Raw genomic sequence first — 19556 nt, 5'->3', positions numbered from 1 at the left:
CTTGCAATCGACACAAATCTTGCGTATTGCCAATGGAGAAAACAAGCTGTGGTGGTTAAATGATTAAAACTATTTTTTTTTAGATATGCACGTCTTGTCTTTTTCTCCTACAGGTGACTTGCACTGTACGTTATGGTACTAGATTAGTTTTAATCGTTTTTCCATTGGAAACATGCAGGATTTGTGTCGATTGCAAGTGATGTTGCAGGAAGTGGAGAGTGCAGTTGGTGAAGCGACATTAATATTTTGTTCTCTTTATGTTGTCTTCACCACCTGGCTACTTTTGTAAAATGTTGAGGGATTCAATTTAAAATAAATAAAATAAATAAAATAAAAAAGACTGCAAGTGACGTCACTTGCGGAAGCGCAGGTGTATGAGAGAGCACGTGCCCGAGTCCAGTGCAGTTCTATGTGTTCTCTTCTTCAGAACCTTGGAGAGCTCCATTCCCACTGTCCCGCTCGAGTCTGAGCAGATCACGTGATCTCTCCTGCCTGGCGATGAGTCGCCTTCAGAACCACAGTGCCGCAGTTTTTTTTTTTCTTATTGATGCATGAGTGTCGGGTGAAGCGCAGAAAGTTAAAAACACCGAAACACGAGTCACTCCAACAAAAGCAGGAAAAAGCCCCAGAGCCTCCAGAGAATCGTGACTCGCGGAGAAAGAGCAATGCGTCACGGGTGGGTGTGGTCTTCGTATCCACGTACAGACATACAGTCATCAAATATCCTCACTATGATCCTAACGCGCTCATTCTGCTCCCCTGCCCCCCGTCGCGTTACATTCAGCGGGGCTGCTCGCTTTACAACTATTGATTTCCTCTCTCTCTCTCTCTCTCTCTCCCTCCCTCCTTCTATCTCTCTCTCTCTCCATCACTTCTTATCTTTTCTTCAAGTGCTGCAGAGAGCGCGGCCGCTGCTGCATTGTGAGGAGAGAAAGAATAACGCTAAAGGAAGATCCGCGTTCACGCGCTCAGATGGCCGCGCGCCCGTGAAATCTGGACTCGCGCACATTCGGTAAGTGATTGAGTTTTTCTGCAGGTTTTACGCACGAGTCTAAAACGTAAAATTAACTTTAGCTTCATACGGGGAACGTTCACACGGACGCGTTGTTGCGTTCGCAAGGTTTCGGCACGCATTTAAAAAAAAAGTTGAAGTGTTTTTAACATAACACGCCAGGTTAAAAATGCAACACAAAGACGCAAATCTGAAGCTTGTGTAATTAATAATTACAGCGGAACGCGTCCCGTGTAAACGCTTCTAATTAAAAGCGGTGTCGAGTCGGATTTATATTTATGGCGTTTCATCTGTGATTAAAAAAAATTCTCTTGAAGTGTGTAGCCTATAAAAAAAAATTAAAAATTAAAAAAAGCCAAGAATGCAAAACGCATGAAACAATTACTGTAACTTATCTTGTATGTCAGTTTAGTCGGATTTAAATATTGATTTTGCTCAAAGGTAATAAAGTCAGGGGTAATAATTAATATGCAAACACATATATATTATGTGTGAATTATATTTTTCAAATTAAAATGGACTGTGTTAGGGTGGACATTTAAAATGATAGAATTTGAGATTTTAATCAGGAATTTACGAGGTTGTGCGCCGTTGCTTAATTTATATGTATTAAAAAAAAAAGTTAAAAACTGTTATTTGTAATCCATTATAAATTCATTTTGGATTTAAGAGGCAGAAAAATTGTTCAAGGGCAAACATTCAATATTTTAAAGCTTGTACACTGTATTGTTCCCCCTTTGGAATAAAAAAGGAGAAAATCTTTTTCTGATATATTTATATAAAAAATTGGTATGCATGTCTGTCAAGCTCCAAAAAGGACCAAAACACCATATAATCAGTTCAAAAAGTTCATTTTCTGAGTCTTTTGAAGTCAGAACAGACCACACGTGACGTCATTAGAATCAAACAACAACATTGGTTAATGTAACATGATGTCACTGACACGTCAGAGAATCGTGATTAGATTTGATTCTGTTCCATATGCAAAGCATCATAACTTGAGAAGGCATGGAATAAATTTGAATGGATCACTTTTATGATAAGTTCACTGCTTTTTTGGCACTTGACGAAAAAAAAAAAGCCATTTTACATGATAAATATTCTTTAAAATGATACATTTGTATTAAGAGAGAGTAACGAATGACAGATTTTGGTTTAAAATATTCCTTTAAGTAGTAAACATGGAAAAAAGTATTCTGAGTACTATAGATGATGAATGTGTGTGTGTGTGTTTTTTTTAAGTTGCTCAAGGGCTCCCAGTGGTGTCCTGGATTATAGAAAGAGAAAAAGAGAGAGTCACTTTAGGATCTTGTTCCCTAACAGAGCAAAATTTGTGTGACTGTCACAAGATGACAGATATCCACCTGAAAATGAGTCATGGAGGTGCATGTGTGTGTGACGGAAAGATAAAACGGAGAGGGATGGCGATTGATTCCCATGCACAATGTCAAGACAGGCCAAATCTCATTACGGGGCGCAGCTTGCGTCAGAGCCGGACGGTGATTGATGCCTTTTCCCGGTTTGCTGGCGATTCACGTGCAGGCCAATGACTTTTTTGCCAAGAGGTAGTAAACGGGTGAAAGCTGCGGTGCGTGAAACAACCTGCCTGAGAGAAAGAGACATGCACTGAATACACAACTACAGCACTGTCCTGTAACTGGAAATGTAGCTTTACTACAGTAAAGTGCTGTAGTAACAAATAAGTAGCTTTTTGGATAGACTTACTTCCCTCTTTCTTTTTTGCACATCGTGGTATCAATGTATTCTTTGGGTGAACGGTATTGTATTGTAAGTATAATTTGTGGCAATGATTCAGTACCACAGTTGTTCTCAAAATACCCAAGTATTACCATCTGATACCTTCACTTCACCCTTTATAAGCGGTTTTAGTTGAAATCTCACTGTGTTGACCAGTCTTAACCTGCACATCTGCATTAGACTGTGTGTTTGCTTGGACTGCTCCTTTGACATTTAACATTTTTATGAGAAGAATGATTCACTTTTATTCAGGTGAACCACATATATTTTAAGTCAAATATATCCCACTGAGGTGAAGCTTTTGTGCTTTCGGAAACATTAAATTTTATTATATTTAATAGACTTTTAATCTAAAAGTTTTATATATATTTATTATTATTATTGTTATTGTTATTGTTATTATTTTTCATATTTATATAAAATACTAAATAATATATAGTAATAAAAAAAATTCATACAGTAATACATAATAAAATATAATAAGCACACACACACACACACACATTTAAGCTTAAAACAGTATATAATCAATTGGTCTTTTAATTTAGATAGCTTTTCCAGGTTATGGACAGGTGTGGTGTACTCTCTCTCTCTCTCTCTGTCTCTCACTCTCTCTCTGTCTCTCTCTCTCTCTCTCTCTCTCTTGTGTATGAATGTGTCAGCTGATCAGTGGAGTGGATCAGACAAAGAGTCCCTCAGCGCACAGAGCTGTGACCTTTGACCTGTAGTCTGAGCCACTGTCAGGAAAAGCACAGACATTCAGTTTACACACAGTACCCTGTAACCCGCTGTGTGTGTTACATTTATTTATTATTATTTTTTTATTATTAAGATTTTAGGATGAAATGTATTTTCATTTCACCATTTCAATATATATATATATATATATATATATATATATATATTGTATTTCAAGCCTATGTCCTATGTCAAAATCATTATTTTTTAATAGATTGTACTCCGTCTGTATAGTTTTTACTTTATAGGTAATAGATCAAACTGTAGGAATCTGTCTACATTAGACACACACACACACACACACACACACACACACCGCTGCCTTGCTGGAGAGTCCCAGTGACCAGTGAAGCCTTCAGCTATCCATCATTACATTACTGCAGGATACATGTGTGTGTGTGTGTGTGTGTGTGTGTGTGTGTGTGTGTGTGTGTGTGTGTGTGTGTGTGTGTGCAGTCTTCAGTTGTGTAAGAAGTTTAGTGGTTTTTTTTACCAAACCACAGAGTATTATGAACCACAGATCTGTTTTCTGCAAGGTGATCCAGGGACAGTGGAAAACAGCACGACCTTCTTCAAGCAACTTTATAATTACTCCCTCCAACACATCAACAAACACTAGTCGTTAAGTGTTGAAGGTGTGTGTGTGTGTCCTGATGTTACATGTATTGAGTGCAGTTACCTGTTTGTGGAGGGGTCAAACCTTTCGGCTTATGGCTGATGCTGCAGCGTCCCACGAGTTCACCCCCCGACCGCGCTCAGATTGGGGTTAATGCAGAAAAACGGGTGTCGCATTGATTACATCAGCCCTCGAATGATGTCATCGTTACGTCAGGGACTGCCTTTATTTGGTCTAAGAGGAAATGATGGCATGCTTTGCTGGTTTTAGGTCTGGGTTTTGCCGCAGTGTTCCGGACATGTCGTTTTGAGGGAAAGCAAGTTTTATTTTTTTTTATTTTTATAATTTTAATGAAAATGCTGCATTCATTTGCTCAGATTTGTGATTGATTGATTGATCAGTTGTTACGTGTTACGGGTCAAGTCTATCACGTCGTGTCTTCTTACAGTATTTCATGTTAAGTGTATACTGTACAGGGTGTGAGAGAGAAAGCGTGCGTGTTCCCCTCCGTGATTAATGAGGGCTTCTCCGACAGCATCAGCCAGGGCCGCAGGAAGTAATTTTGAACAGGGGGTGCTGTGAATTTTTTTTTTTTTTTTTTTTTAAACCTATGAGCCTATAGGCCTATTTAAAATACATTTTAAAAATAAATACATTGAGATTTACTACTTTATTGTCATATACACTTCAGTGCACAGGGTCTGAAACACACAGACACCACACTGTAAAAAATTTCTTGTTGTTTTTACAAAAACTTTTTGGCAGCTGTGGTTGCCAGAATAATTTTGTAAAAATACAGAAAACTGTAAACACATTTACGTCAAAAACTGTTAATTTTACAATATAAAGCTGTAATTTACAAACAAGAAAATGTGAATATAAACCAGTAAATTCAACAACACACAAAATTAAATCTGTTTTGTACCTTGAAAATACTGACAACCACCATAATAATAAAGATGGTACTGTATAAGAGAAAGCCACATGAAGTATCAAAGCTCATCACAAGTAGCTTCACTACAAGCAGAAGTATATATTAACATATAGAAGGTGCACATTTATGGAAACACAAAACACCATCATGGTAACACACGTGATACTTAAATAATGCAAAAAACTTTCATTAAGCAACAGAAGATGTAACATAAAGCTCAAATGTACATAACTGATAACAAGAACTATTTAAAAACATGATTATTTAAACAAAATACTTTCAAACGTGGAGTGTCACGCAGGGAATTCTGGGAATATCAGTTTACAGTTTTAGACTGTAAATTATACATTGATTTGTTCTTTTTTTACTTCTAAAAGCTGTATAATTAACAGAATTTTACTGTAAATTTACATTAAATGCTTTGTTAGATCTTTTACAGTTTTTCCCTGTATATAGTACGGGAACTTACTGTTAACCTATTATCAGTTTTTTTCCGTAGCGTTTTTACAAAATTTTACAGTTAAAATTACACTTATTTTTTACAGTGCAGTTCTCAGATATGCGCAATGCCTTATATAGATTAATTAATCTGAAGCAGAAGCAGAATCAGAAATAATAGTTTAATAATCGAAAGAAAACGAAATAATTACTTTCATTACAATTTCAGATAGCCTACATACATGCAACATATTTATATACAACAAATAATATTACAACAAAATATAATATTAATCAAACTTCACAATAACGCTAAAACAATCCAATCGATTTGGTCAGCTGGCTTGAGTCACTGCACGTTTTTGTCACGTTTGTCACAAGCAACTCTATTAACTCCAAAATCTTTTTTACACACACCACAAGGAATTAATCACTGACTATTTAAGCAATTTGTTTATTGAACAGTTCTCCACATCCATTATGCAAAGAACACACGCACAGTATAAAGCTTTCTGTCTCCATCTCCAACCTTTTTACACAAACCACAAGGAAATAATCTCTGACTATTTAAACGTAATTTAACAGTTCTCCTCAACCATTACGCAAATAACACACGAACGAAATAATACTCTCCATCTCCATCCCCACCACCTTACAAAAATACTATAGTGTACTACTTACAATTGCTTGGCTAGTCAAAGCTGATCCCACACTTGTTGTCAAAAAAATAAATGTTACAAGCGCGGCAGCACAATACTCTTACCTGAGCTACATGCAGGCGGGGTGCCCTGGTTACAGGTGTCCAAATGTCGAGGTGCGCTGTATTAAATAAAGATGAATGTATTCTGCATGGAACGAGCGGGAAACCTCGTTACTCGCGACCAAACCTGCCTGCCTGACGTTGACAACGTAACTTCCGAACCTGTGTTGATTAGGCCTCAAAATATTAAATTAAAATCCAAAATATACGTAATAGCCTACGTGTTTCAAAATCATTTTCTAAAATATTCATAAGGAATTTATAAATTGTGCAAAATATTTTAATAGGCCTACATTTATTTATCTCCCTCTCGTCACTAGGGGGTGCTGCAGCACCCCCAGCACCCCCACTTCCCGCGGCCATGACATCAGCGGCTCGTGAAACACGACTGTTAGAGAATCATTCGTTTGGTTTTAGCCGAATCTGGACAGATTTCGCTGATTTTTCAGGAAAATAGGCCATACACAAGACCGACTCATTTCTGAGATTCAGTTCTTTTGATTTATTTGTTGTTTTATGTCTTCATGTGTTCCCAAATCATGCGATTTGATATTTTAAATCAGTTTTAATAAATGACAATGCTGAATATTATAATCAAGTTTATGCTTTTTCACAGCAAAAACCTTTCCATGCATTTACAGTCTGTGAACTTATTAAAAATAAATGAATCACTGATGAATCACATTTTTTTAATAATCAAAATCAGAATGACATTCATTTTTAATTTGAAATTGTTTTTTAATTGTATTTATATTATACATAAATAAATGTTTCTTAATGTTTTAATCTATTTTGGTTTCAGGGACTAAAACAACAAAATATTAAAAAAGTTCTTTCTTGAACTTCAAAAGGTCTTCTATGATTTAGAATGTTCTCGTTTTATTTGGAACCTTAATTGTAACCTTAATTCTCTTATGAATATAATAAAATAGAGTAGAGTAGAGTAGAGTAGAGTACAGAAGAATAGAGTAGAGTAGAGTAGAGTAGAGAAGAATAGAATAGAGTAGAGTAGAATAAAATAGAATAGAGTAGAGTAGAGAAGAATAGAATAGAGTAGAGTAGAATAGAGTAAAGTAGAGTAGAATAGAGTAGAGTAGAATAGAGTAGAGTAGAGAAGAATAGAGTAGAGAAGAATAGAGTAGAGAAGAATAGAATAGAATAGAATAGAATAGAGTAGAGTAGAGTAGAGTAGAGAAGAATAGAATAGAGTAGAGTAGAGAAGAATAGAGTAGAGTAGAGAAGAATAGAGTAGAGTAGAGTAGAATAGAGTAGAGTAGAATAGAATAGAATAGAGTAGAATAGAATAGAGTAGAGAAGAATAGAGTAGAGTAGAGTAGAGTAGAGTAGAGTAGAATAGAGTAGAATAGAATAGAGTAGAGTAGAGAAGAATAGAATAGAATAGAATAGAACCTCTGTATGATGCACCAAACATCTGGAAGTGTTTGGAGTGGAAGGACTGAGGTATTGATGCTCTTTACTGTGGAATTGAATTGAATACTTGTGGACTTCTTCATCACAGATGGAAAATTCTGTTATATTTTCTGGTTTTCTCATTCTCAGGAATATCTGGTATGTGTCAAAGAGATTCACTGAGTTTCCTGGGGTCAGAGAAAGCGAGTGTGTGTTTATTTTTCAGATGTGAGGAGATCTTCTGTGATAATTCTTCAGAGATGAACATATGTGTGTGTGAAGTGTCAGTGTCCTGTAATGTCTGCGTGCGGAGGTCTCTTCTTCTTCATTATTCTTTATCATGACTCTGTCCTGGTAATGTCCACATCTCTTCCTGTGGAGGTGAACAGTGTGAATGCAGTTAAACTGGGCTCTCCGTGCCTGATTTATGGCTCTCCTGTGTTTCTGCAGGGCACATGAACACCTGAGATCTGCAACGCTTTCACTTTTTCAATTACAGCTATTCAGTTAAAACCAAAAATACCCAACTAATTCAGATCTGAAGTAGACTGAAATGTGATGCTAATTAAAAGATTTCACATTTGATTTTCTTTGATTGGTCTATGGAAGATAGATTGATGGATGAATTAATGGATGGATGGATGGATAGACAGGCAGACAGACAGACAGATAGATAGATAGATAGATAGATAGATAGATAGATAGATAGATAGATAGATAGATAGATAGATAACAATGATGATTTTATTATTATTATTCATCATTTTAATTCGATATTATGTGTGGTTAAATTATTTTATTTATTATTTTTATTTAATAATGAATCATTTTTATTATTGTTAATTTAACATTTTATTAATTTATTATCCTATTTTAAATTTACTATTTACAGTAGCTTTATATACAATAAAAATAATTTATTTACTTTTAATTTGGTACATTTTTATTTAGTTTAAAATAAATTTATAATTTATATTGATTTAGATATTTTTTTAGAATAGTAACTTTTGTACTTCATTTTTTATTTTATATATATATATATATATATATATAATAAAATGTATAAAGTATATAGTAAAAATTCTTTCTCTCGAGAGAAGAGAGAATTAAAATATGACTGTTTCTTCTCTCCATAGTTCCCTTCTGCTCTGAGTGAATGAAGCTGTCCGTCAGAAGGAACCACATACATCACACTCTCCTGTCTTCCTCCAGACCCCTCGTCTCTGATCTCGTTCCCCAAAACTCACGTTTGATTCCTGACTGCTGGAATCCACTTCTGCTGCAAACAGCTGAACTCTGCCCAGATGGAGGACCCATACAGAGACAGGACGTCTCTGGTCAAAGGCGCTCGTGACATCGCCAAGGAGGCCAAACGCCACGCCGCCAAGAAGGTCAGCAAAGTGGTGGACCGCGCTTCGAACGAATACAGCAGCCGCAGCTACAACCGCTTTGAAAATGAGGACGCCGATGAAGACTGTTATCAGGACGGCCAGGCTCAGCGAGAGGATGACGAGGGATCCAGCGATGCCACAGAGGGCCACGACGACGAGGACGAAATATACGAGGGCGAGTACCAGGGCGTGCCTGCAGGGGGCGGGGCTACGGATGGGCGTGGCCAGGTGGCGATTGGCCAGCTGTTGACGGATGGAATGAAGGACAAGCGTGAGCTGGAGAAGGAGAGAGAGGCGGATGAAGAGGAGCTGGCGCAGCAGTACGAGCTCATCATCCAGGAGTGTGGACACGGACGCTTCCAGTGGCAGCTGTTCTTCGTGTTGGGCCTGGCGCTCATGTCTGACGGGGTGGAGGTGTTCGTGGTGGGCTTTGTGCTGCCCAGTGCTGAGACGGACATGTGTGTGCCCAACTCTGGAGCCGGATGGCTGGGTGAGTGATGAAAGAATAGCACAAACAAACAAATAAAATACTACTTTCATGAAGTTTGGAAGTAGTTTGAAAAATAAGCCAAAGCATCAAGCACGAGAAAACACAATGCATTATGATCTGGTTAAAGGTTGTCAGTGCAATCAAACAGTATTTTTTATTTTCAATATTTAAAATGAATAATTTTAACATCTATATATATTATGCGTCCAGTCAATCTGCAATATTTGGTGAAATTTCTAGCTAGAAATTATAGGTAAAAATGTAATAATAAAAAAAAAATGTTTACAAAAAATTATGAAGCAGCACAACTGTGTTCAACATTGATAATAATCAGAAATGTTTCTTGATCGGTAAATCAGTATATTTTCATGATTTCTGAAGAATCAAGTGACACTGAAGACTGGAGGAATGATGCTGAAATTTCATCTTTAAATCACATAAATAAATTTCATTTTAAAATATATTCAAATAAGAAAAAAAAAATGAAATTGTAATAATTTATAAAAAAAAAAAACTTTCTTTTTCAAATAAATGCAGCCTTGGTGAGCAGAAGAAAATTGACCAGCCGCAAACTTCTGAACTGTAGAGTAGATTCTAAATGTGACCAGTGTACTTTATCTCACTATTTAGATATGAAAGCACACATGAAGTATCCAGTGTTAGAGATTCAGCTGAAGCACCTCTGCTGTCTTAAACTGCAGGCTGTGGGATGGATTCTGGAGCTGAGCCTATATTAATCATCTCTGTCTTTGTTCCCACACATTTCTGTCTGTACTCACACGCTTTAAAGACCACAAGCTGCTTTTTTCCACCCTTTGATGTAATGGAGGTTTTTTCCCCTTGTGTGTGTGTGTGTGTGTGTGAGGGCTTGTGTTTGGTGTGTAATGTTGGTGGTTGGGTGGTGTTTGCCAGTGATACCGTCCTGTGTCGTGCTTGTTTCATGGTTCTCTGTGTGTGTGTGTGTGTGTGTGTGTGGGTAGAGACTGCTGTTGTATTGTTTAATGATCTCTCTGGGTCTGGATGAGTTTAATGTTTCGGCAGCAGGTCGTGCAGCACATTTGTGGGCTGGGCAGATTTGAGCTTATTTAAGAGGAACTGGAGTGTGTGTGTGTGTGTGTATTTCCTTCACTCTGTCTGTTATATAAGTTTATATTTACCTATTATATGCTATTCATGTACGTGCATACATAAAACATAAACCAAATTAAAGAGCTGATGTTTTCCATATGTTTTTTAGATGTTTAGACAGAACACTGTCATGTTTAGCATCTACTGTATATTAATTACTTGGGAGTTTATTATAATCATTTAAGAAGTATATTCAATAATAAGTTGCTTAGGTAGTCTCCACATTTTGGATATACAGTATTTTCCCCCACATTCTGTTTTTTTTTCTGATTTGGTTTTTGCTTTAAGGGATATTTTAATAGTAACATTCGATTTTAGTATTTAGAAAGCATATCTTATTAGCTGAATTCATGAAACAAACAATTTATGAAAAGTTTTAAATATCGTTTTAGGGCCTAGTAAAATTCAGTTAATTTAAATTATTATTATTATTATTTTTTTACAAATCAGGTTTTCTGGATCAAATTATGGTTTAATTGCATTTTAATATCCAAGAGTGTCTAATCAATTGAATTGGTAAAACTTTGGGCCCTTTGATTTTTTTTTTTATTTTTTTTTCTGGATTAAAGATTTAATACAAATATATTACCAGGTGTAATAACATGAAAGCATAAAATATTATTCAATCATTATTTTAAAATATAATTAAATTGAAACTTTAACAAATTAAAACTAAAACATAAACAAAAAATATTATTATTAATTCCTTTGAGAAGTAAATTCTTCTGTACAATGTTAATATATTTCTGCCACAGTTACTGAAAATGACGATTTTCCATGACGATGTTTGCGTTTCTGTGTATATGTGACATGGCAATAGTTTTTATCAAATGAAAACCGCTTCATTGCATCAGCAGCAGCTGCTGTCATTCATTATATAGTGATTGGCTGTAATTGTGTTGCATCTTGCAGCATTTTATCATTTTAGCGAGCACAGAAAAATGACTCGTCTTCAGTGTTGGACGAAGTACACAAATCAAGTACTTGAGTAAAAGTACAGATACGTATAATAAAATATTACTCCAGTAAAATTAAAAGTACTCCTTTTTAAATTTTACTCAAGTGAAAGTACAAAAGTACTCAATTTTTTATGTACTTAAGTAAAAAAGTACTGAAAGATAGATGTTTGCAATTTTATATAGGCTAATTTTATTTTATATTAGAGCATTTATTTTTATTTTTTTTTATAATCCTACTGCTCAAAATACCTGGGATTTTTTCCAAAATAACCACTATATGGAGTCAAGATATATTTTTGTTGTTGATATGGACTACACTGATGAGAGTAATGTTCACTGTGAAGTTTACACTGTGATGTACCTGAGAGAAAACAGAGATGACCATCTGATTTTCACCAGTAAGAACAAAGTGTTTTAAAGTTTGTTGTTTTACAGAACATCACAGTTATATATGACATGATAATAAGGCCTGAAGATTTTAAGGAAAATATAATTATATTTTCATAATGATTTTTTCCTTCTCAAACCTTGTCTGGGGTGTAAAAACACCACTGGCCAAATGGGGTGCCTCTTCCCCTCTTTGATAATTACTGTAGATACCATGTTCTGAACATCACATCCTTTCTTTTCTCCCCAGATGTAATATATATATATATATATATAGGTGGTTGAATAAAAATATTTGGACATTATTTATAAAAATGACCTTAAGTTAGCACCAGCAAGCTTGTTAGCTAGACAGTTAGCATCAGCTAACAATATTTACTTATTTTCAGTATGGTTATGAATAACGTTCTTAATAACAATGGATGAAAAGTTTAGAGCTCTACTGATGATTAAGTCTAGAGTGTGTCCACCTTTGTGTGTGGGTCCATGTACATGCTGAATGGACAGGTTAAAAAAAGCCTCAAGTCCAAATATTCATTTATCACCAATTAACTGTTTGACAAACACTTCCTGCTTCGATGTCCAGATCTGAATTTAAAAAAATCTCAAACATGCTCCGAAGTGGCGATCTGAATCAACCGAGTCGCGACCAGGCTCCGAAGTGCCGATCTGAATCAACCGAGTCGCGAACAGGTTCCGAAGTGCCGATCTGAATCAACCGAGTCGCGAACAGGTTCCGAAGTGCCGATCTGAATCAACCGAGTCGCGAACAGGCTCCGAAGTGCCGATCTGAATCAACCGAGTCGCGAACAGGCTCCGAAGTGCCGATCTGAATCAACCGAGTCGCGAACAGGCTCCGAAGTGCCGATCTGAATCAACCGAGTCGCGAACAGGCTCCGAAGTCCCGATCTGAATCAACCGAGTCGCGAACAGGCTCCGAAGTGCCGATCTGAATCAACCGAGTCGCGAACAGGCTCCGAAGTGCCGATCTGAATCAACGGTGTCGCGAACAGGCTCCGAAGTCCCGATCTGAATCAACAGAGTTGCGCACACCTCCGAATTGCCGATCTGAAAACTTCGACCAAAGAATGTAAAAAAATTTTTTTCTCAATTTCTCTAATAACTCTATACTCTAATAACTCTACAAATCTATGAAAGACTCAGATCACGTGTCTAAAAATAAATCGCTATAGTAAAAGAGAAATAATAAGAGGAGTGAAGTTTCCTACCGTTCTGCTGTGTTTGGTCCTCACGCGCGTCTGACGCTCCGCGGCGCGTCTCCGCCCCTCACACGCGCGTTTACAGCGCTAAATTAATAATCTTTGCTAATTATTATACATTTACTTCATTGTCAGCTCCAGGTACTTCATTTATTATTGTTCATTGAACTGTTTGAAACAAAAAAAGGTTGTATTTCAGTAATAATTCTGAATTATCAAAATAAAATAAAATAATGGTTTCTATTTTAATATCCTTTAAAATATAATCTATTTCTGTGATGTGCAGCTGTATTTTCAGCATCATTCCTTCAGGCTTCAGTGTCACATGATCTTTAGAAATCATGAAAATATGATGATTTATTATTAGAACTATTAATAGTTGTGCTACCAAATATTATTTTGGAATCTGTGAAAGTGTTTTAAAGTTTGTGGTTTTACAGAACATCACAGTTATATATGACATGATAATAAGGCCTGAAGTTAGGAAGAACATTTTAAGGAAAATATAATTATATTTTCATAATGATTTTTTCCTTCTCAAACCTTGTCTGTGGTGTAAAAACACCCCTGGCCAAACGGGGTGCATCTCTTCCCCTCTTTGATAATTACTGTAGTTACCATGTTCTGAACATCACATCCTTTCTGTTGTCCCTAGATGTAATCTATATACATATATATATAGGTGGTTGAATAAAAATATTTGGACATTATTTATAAAAATTACCTCAAGTTAGCACCAGCAAGCTTGTTAGCTAGACATTTAGCATCAGCTACAATATTTCCTTATTTTCAGTACTGTTATGAATAAACATTCATGTCTGTCAAACCTTACTCGTCTATAATCCAAACAATATACATATGTATAACGTTACTGTTAATACACAATATAAAAACAGATGTCATGGTAGCATTTTAATAAAACGGTTAATATTACGGTAGCGGGAAATTTGGACATGCATGAGTTATTTTATTTAATCTGTGTTAGTTTAAGGTTATTTTATTTTATTTTTTAACCTAAAACACAGAGACGCTGATTGATGTGTCTGCATGTCAGCATTTCAGTGGGCTTAAACAGATCACTCTTTACAGCGGATTTAGATCCCAAACAACTGACAATTTTGACCTAAATATGATTTTCAGTTACAATAATTAATCCTAAATTTCGACATTAATAACTTACTTTTAGCAAGATCAGACGCACGCGCGCTCACAAGATCTCCCGGTTCTTACTGACTCGCACTAAACGGTTCATTTGAATCAGTGAGTGGTCGACTCCAGAACAGCTGCAATCGGATCATTCTAATTCGTAAACGAATCGTTTGGTGCGATTCGCGATCCGATTAAAGTTTATTTTGAAAAGACTCAGTTCGTTCATGATGAATCAGACACCGCTTCTGCGTGTCGGAGCACGTGATATATTATAGGGAGTAACGATATGTTTTATGAAATGTAGTGTAGTAAAAAGTACGATTTTATGCTTTGGAATGTAGTGAAGTAAAAGTAAAAGTTACTCAAAATAAAACTACTCCAGTAAAGTACAGATACTTGAAAAATGTACTTAAGTACAGTAACGAAGTAAAGCTACTCCGTTACTGTCCACCACTGCTCGTCTCTGAAAACCTGTTGCATCATGTCTGAAGGTTTTGGTTAGACGGAGTTCATTTCTTGATTTCATCAAATGCTATAATGCATTTGCATGTTCATTTGCATCATGCGTTTGATGCACATGCATGTTGAATTATTTGAGTAAGCGTAGTTGTAAATCAAATAATGATTAAATAAACTACCGGAAGGATGATTTCCTCTTCATGCAGATCAATACTCCACACTTAGTCTTGATCAACTCTCCTCTTCTGAAGACATGCATGTTTTATCATGTTTTAAATCTCACAGAGCTCCCTAACTAGACAGCATCTTGTTAACAGGAAAACGATGCTGACTTCTAAGATTCCCCTTTGATGCAAAAACAAGCTAGTCAAATCCTAAAGCAACATGCTTTTATTCTCTGTAACGAATTCCAGTGAAAAACATTTGTAACTACACACACGTTTCGTGAATAACTAAAGAGGACAGATTCAAATAAGTGTGCAGTTTCTGTATTTAGTTTGCCGTGTCTGAAGGTTAGTTTGAGTTAGTATGCAGCGTGTGTTGGCAGCTCACTAGCTTCAGCAGCAGGTAATGAACAGCGAGGCTCAGAAACGACTCCTCACAGACACAGAGAGATGATATTCATTTGTCCGCCGGCCACAGAGCTTCCATTATATCTTATCTTTCTTCATCCCCTGCAGTAAAGCTGCTTTATTTACCCTCTCTCTCTCTGTAATCATGTGCTCTTTTCCTCCTGTCCTCTTTGTGCCCGTCGCACAGGACGACTCTTTCCTCCTAATGACGCTGGAACGATAACAGTTGAGAAACACACACACACACACACACACACACACACACACACATGCACAGTAGCAACAGGAACTTAACACAATCATGTAAAACACACTCTGTTAGCCTGCGGTTGGATCAATAACTGTGATCGATCCATTAGACGGCAGTCGGAGCGGATGGAGAGATTCTGTAGTCCTGGATAAAGAGAGCTGTCAATCACAGATGCCTTCGAATGAACATGTTACATAATCTGTGAAGAGATCATGCAGACTTTTATTAACCCTCTGTGCTGTTTGGGTGGTGGTCAAACATTACCGAATTTTTTTTACATTTTTTAAAAATTCAATAGTTTAGTTTGATAATTTTTTTCCTATCAAATTTTGTATTTTGTATTGATTTTATGGTACTAAATTATAGTTATGATCCATTTATTACTTGTTTAACACTTTTCGAGCCTGAAAATGAAATTTGTTTAGAAACTGAATTTAAATATTTAATGGCTTTGGACCAAAGTATGGTCTGGAGTATCCCTCAAGAAAATGAACCATGATTTTATTATAGTTAATGTGTAGTAACCATGTTTTTTTTTGGCATATCGATTACTATTTAATTGCAAATAGCATGGTTAAACAATGGTTTAACTATGTTTTTTTTTTGTTTTGTTTTTAAATAAAACCATAGTTAATTTTCGTAAGGCTTTATTGCTGAAGTGAAATTCAATTTATAGAAGTTTATTATCATAAACAAATGATACATCAATAAATAAATAAATAAATAAATGTTATATATTCTCCACACCATGTTTTACTCTAAAACTGCAATAAAATCAAAGCCATAAATCTAAACAAGCTGTGTTCCAAATTTGAGGTTGACATCACAAATAAATTCAGTCAGATTTTGTTTGGGTGCAGTAGCAAACATTTCCACTAGACGAAGTTCATTACCTGTTGATTTCAAATGCATTGACTCTGAACAATGCAAGTGTCTTTTTCCCCAGAACCATGTTAATGTGTGTGTGTGTGTGTGTGTGTGTGTGTATGTGTAAACATAACAAGTGCCAAAATCTTGGTTAGCCACCAGTTTTCGTACCATTCCAATAAAGTAAAAAAAAAAAAAGAACTTAAATTTTTCAATCAGAAATAACAGAAGAGCCCTGAGGGTTAAGACATATATGCATACAGAGAGAACGACTGAAAGAGAGAAGGATGCAGCACATGTGATGTGGGTGATTTAGCTGGTGTGTTGGATAGATAGAGAGGATGGAGTGATGGAGAGATGAGCTGAATGAACTCTGAGAGGTGAGACGCTCTTTTGCTGAAAGGACCCCTGAGAGGCGTCCGTAATAAGCCTGACACTTTCTGATTTCACGCTTTACTGCTCTCTCTCTCTCTCTCTCTCTCTCTCTCTCTCTCTCTCTCTCTCTCTCTCTCTCATACTGCAGTCTCAGCAACATCAGATGTTGTACTCATCAAGCTGATGTGTGTGTGTGTGTGTGTGTACAGTATAAATATATTATATATATATTAAATTCAAGAAATTGATACTTTCATTCAGCAAGAATGCATTAAATTCATCAAAAGTGACAGTAAAGATATTTATAATGCTAGAAGATTTATATTTCAAATAAAACTATTCTTTTGACCTTTCTATTCGTCAAAGAATCCTGTAAAAAAATAAAGGTTTCCATGAAAATATTCAGCAGCACAACTGTTTTCAGCAAAACAGTTATAAATGAATAATGATCATAAGGTTACAAATTACTGGTTTTAAATAAATGCTGTTCTTTTGAACTTTCTATTCAGTAAAAGAATCATGAAAAATAAAATCTATCAAGGTTTCCATAAACATATGAAGCAACACAACTGTTTTCAACACTGATAATAATCAGAAATGTTTCTTGAGCAGAAAATCAGCATATTTTTCTGATTTCTGAAGATCATGTGACACTGAAGACTGGAGGAATGATGCAGGAAATACAGCGGAGCATCACAGAAATAAATAACATTTTAACTGATATTCACATAGAAAACCGCTATTTTAAATTGTAATAATATTTCACATTATATATATATATATATATAGCGTCGACCTACAGATCAGACCTGAAAAACAAATATCTGCGTGTGTAATCATGCTTGATTAGTCTTTATCTGTCCAGAGCTCCTGTAATTAAAACATACAGGATGTCCGTCCCGCCCACACTCGTCCTGTCCTGCACTCTGATTGGTCGAGCCAATCAATCCATATTTGGTTATGAATCTTTCCCATTAAACACACCTTGACCTTATCACGACTCATTCTCCAGTCCCTGTTTTCCATATTCCCGTGTCTGGATTTGTCCGTCTCGCTCCGGCTGTCGCTCGCGTAGGTTTCCGCATGGATTTTCTGACAGGATCAGGGGAATCACAGACGAGAAGAAGAAAGAGAAAAGGGAAGCGCATTACTCTCGCTGAATGCAGGGAAATTAAAAACAAGAGCTTTGACATGAAGATTCAATTCACTTGCACAAACACACATGAGAGGAAAGATTACGCAGCGAAAGAGACAGGAAAAATGAAGGAAAAATAGATTCTGAGTGATTTCTGCACCATTTAGGAACATTCTGTGTATGATATTACAAAAAAAGCAAATTTAATAAGCTAAAGCCGCATATTTTTGCATTTGTGACCCTAGAGCACAGTCTGAAGTCTCTGGGGTATATTTGTAGCAACAGTCAAAAAAAACATTGTATGGGTCAAAATAAAAAAAAATAATAATAATAATGCCAAAAATCATTAGGATATTAAGTAAAGATCATGTTCCATGAAGAAACTTGGTAAATTTCCTACTGTAAATATATGTTAATTTTTGATTAGTAATATACATTGCTAAGAATTCATTTGGACAACTTTAAAGATGATTTTCTCAATATTTAGATTTTCAAATAGTTGTATCTCGGCCAAATATTGTCCGATCCTAACAAACTATTCATCAATGGAAATAAGATTTATATATTTAAAAAAATAAACTCTGAAAGCTGTATAAATCATCTTTCCATTGATAGATGGTTTGTTAGGAGGACAATATTTGTCTGAGATACGACTATTTGAAAATCTAAAATCTGAGGGAGCAAAAAAATAAAATAAAATCGAAATATTGAGAAAATCATCTTTAAAGTTGTTCAAATGAAGTTCTCAGTAAAGCATATCACTAATCAAAAAATAAGTTTTGATATGTATATGGTAGGAAATATACAAAATATATGCATGGAACGGGATCTTTACTTAATGTCCTAATGATTTTGGGCATAAAAGACAAATCGATAATTTTGACCCATACAATGTTTTTTTGGCTATTGCTACAAACCTAATCAAAATATATGAACAGAATTGCATTTTAATCAAAGAAAGAATTCAAATTCAGGCCAGAGAAATATGTTCTAAATTGATAAATATGTATTTATAATATTAATTTATTATTGTGTATTGTGTGTGCTCTTGTTTTTGTGACATATCAGGACACAACTCTGTATAATGACATGGGTTTGACACAGGTATTACAAGGAGAGGGTGACTTATGAAGACATAACCCATGTCCCCATTTTTCAAAACACTTATAAATCATACAGAATGAGTTTTTTTGAGAAAGTAAAAATGCAGAAAGTTTCCTGTGAGGGTTAGGGTTAGGTGTAGAGTTGGTGTAGGGCCATATAATATACAGTTTGTACAGTATAAAACCATTACGCCTATGGGATGAACACACTTTACACAAAAACAAACGTGTGTGTGTGTGTGTGTGTGTGTGTGTGTGTGTTCACTAGACTGTAATACTGTGGATGAGTGTCTCTGAAAGCAGCTCTTTTGCTGATGGTGGTGTAAAGGTCTGTGCTAGCGTTAGCGAGTCGCAGTATTCAGTTCTGTCAGACAGTAATAGATGAGCGCGGTTCCTTTCCCATCC

General features: G+C 35.7%; 1 protein-coding gene across 1 annotated transcript in view; it reads left to right on the top strand.

Annotated features, from left to right (window-relative positions):
• Positions 1–336: 336 nt before the first annotated feature.
• LOC113064463 (synaptic vesicle glycoprotein 2C) overlaps positions 337–19556 on the top strand; it is a 38374-nt gene continuing 19154 nt past the window's right edge. The window contains exons 1-2 of the mRNA XM_026235337.1: positions 337–1012; positions 8803–9547. Coding sequence (XP_026091122.1) covers positions 8971–9547 — 577 coding nt within the window. The 5' untranslated portion in view covers positions 337–1012; positions 8803–8970. The remainder of the gene's footprint in view (positions 1013–8802; positions 9548–19556) is intronic.

The sequence above is a fragment of the Carassius auratus genome, chromosome 46 (assembly GCF_003368295.1).
Source record: "Carassius auratus strain Wakin chromosome 46, ASM336829v1, whole genome shotgun sequence".
In the NCBI taxonomy this organism is placed as follows: domain Eukaryota; kingdom Metazoa; phylum Chordata; class Actinopteri; order Cypriniformes; family Cyprinidae; genus Carassius; species Carassius auratus.
Note: the sequence above shows the minus strand (reverse complement) of the source record. Positions and strands in the feature narration are given on the sequence as shown.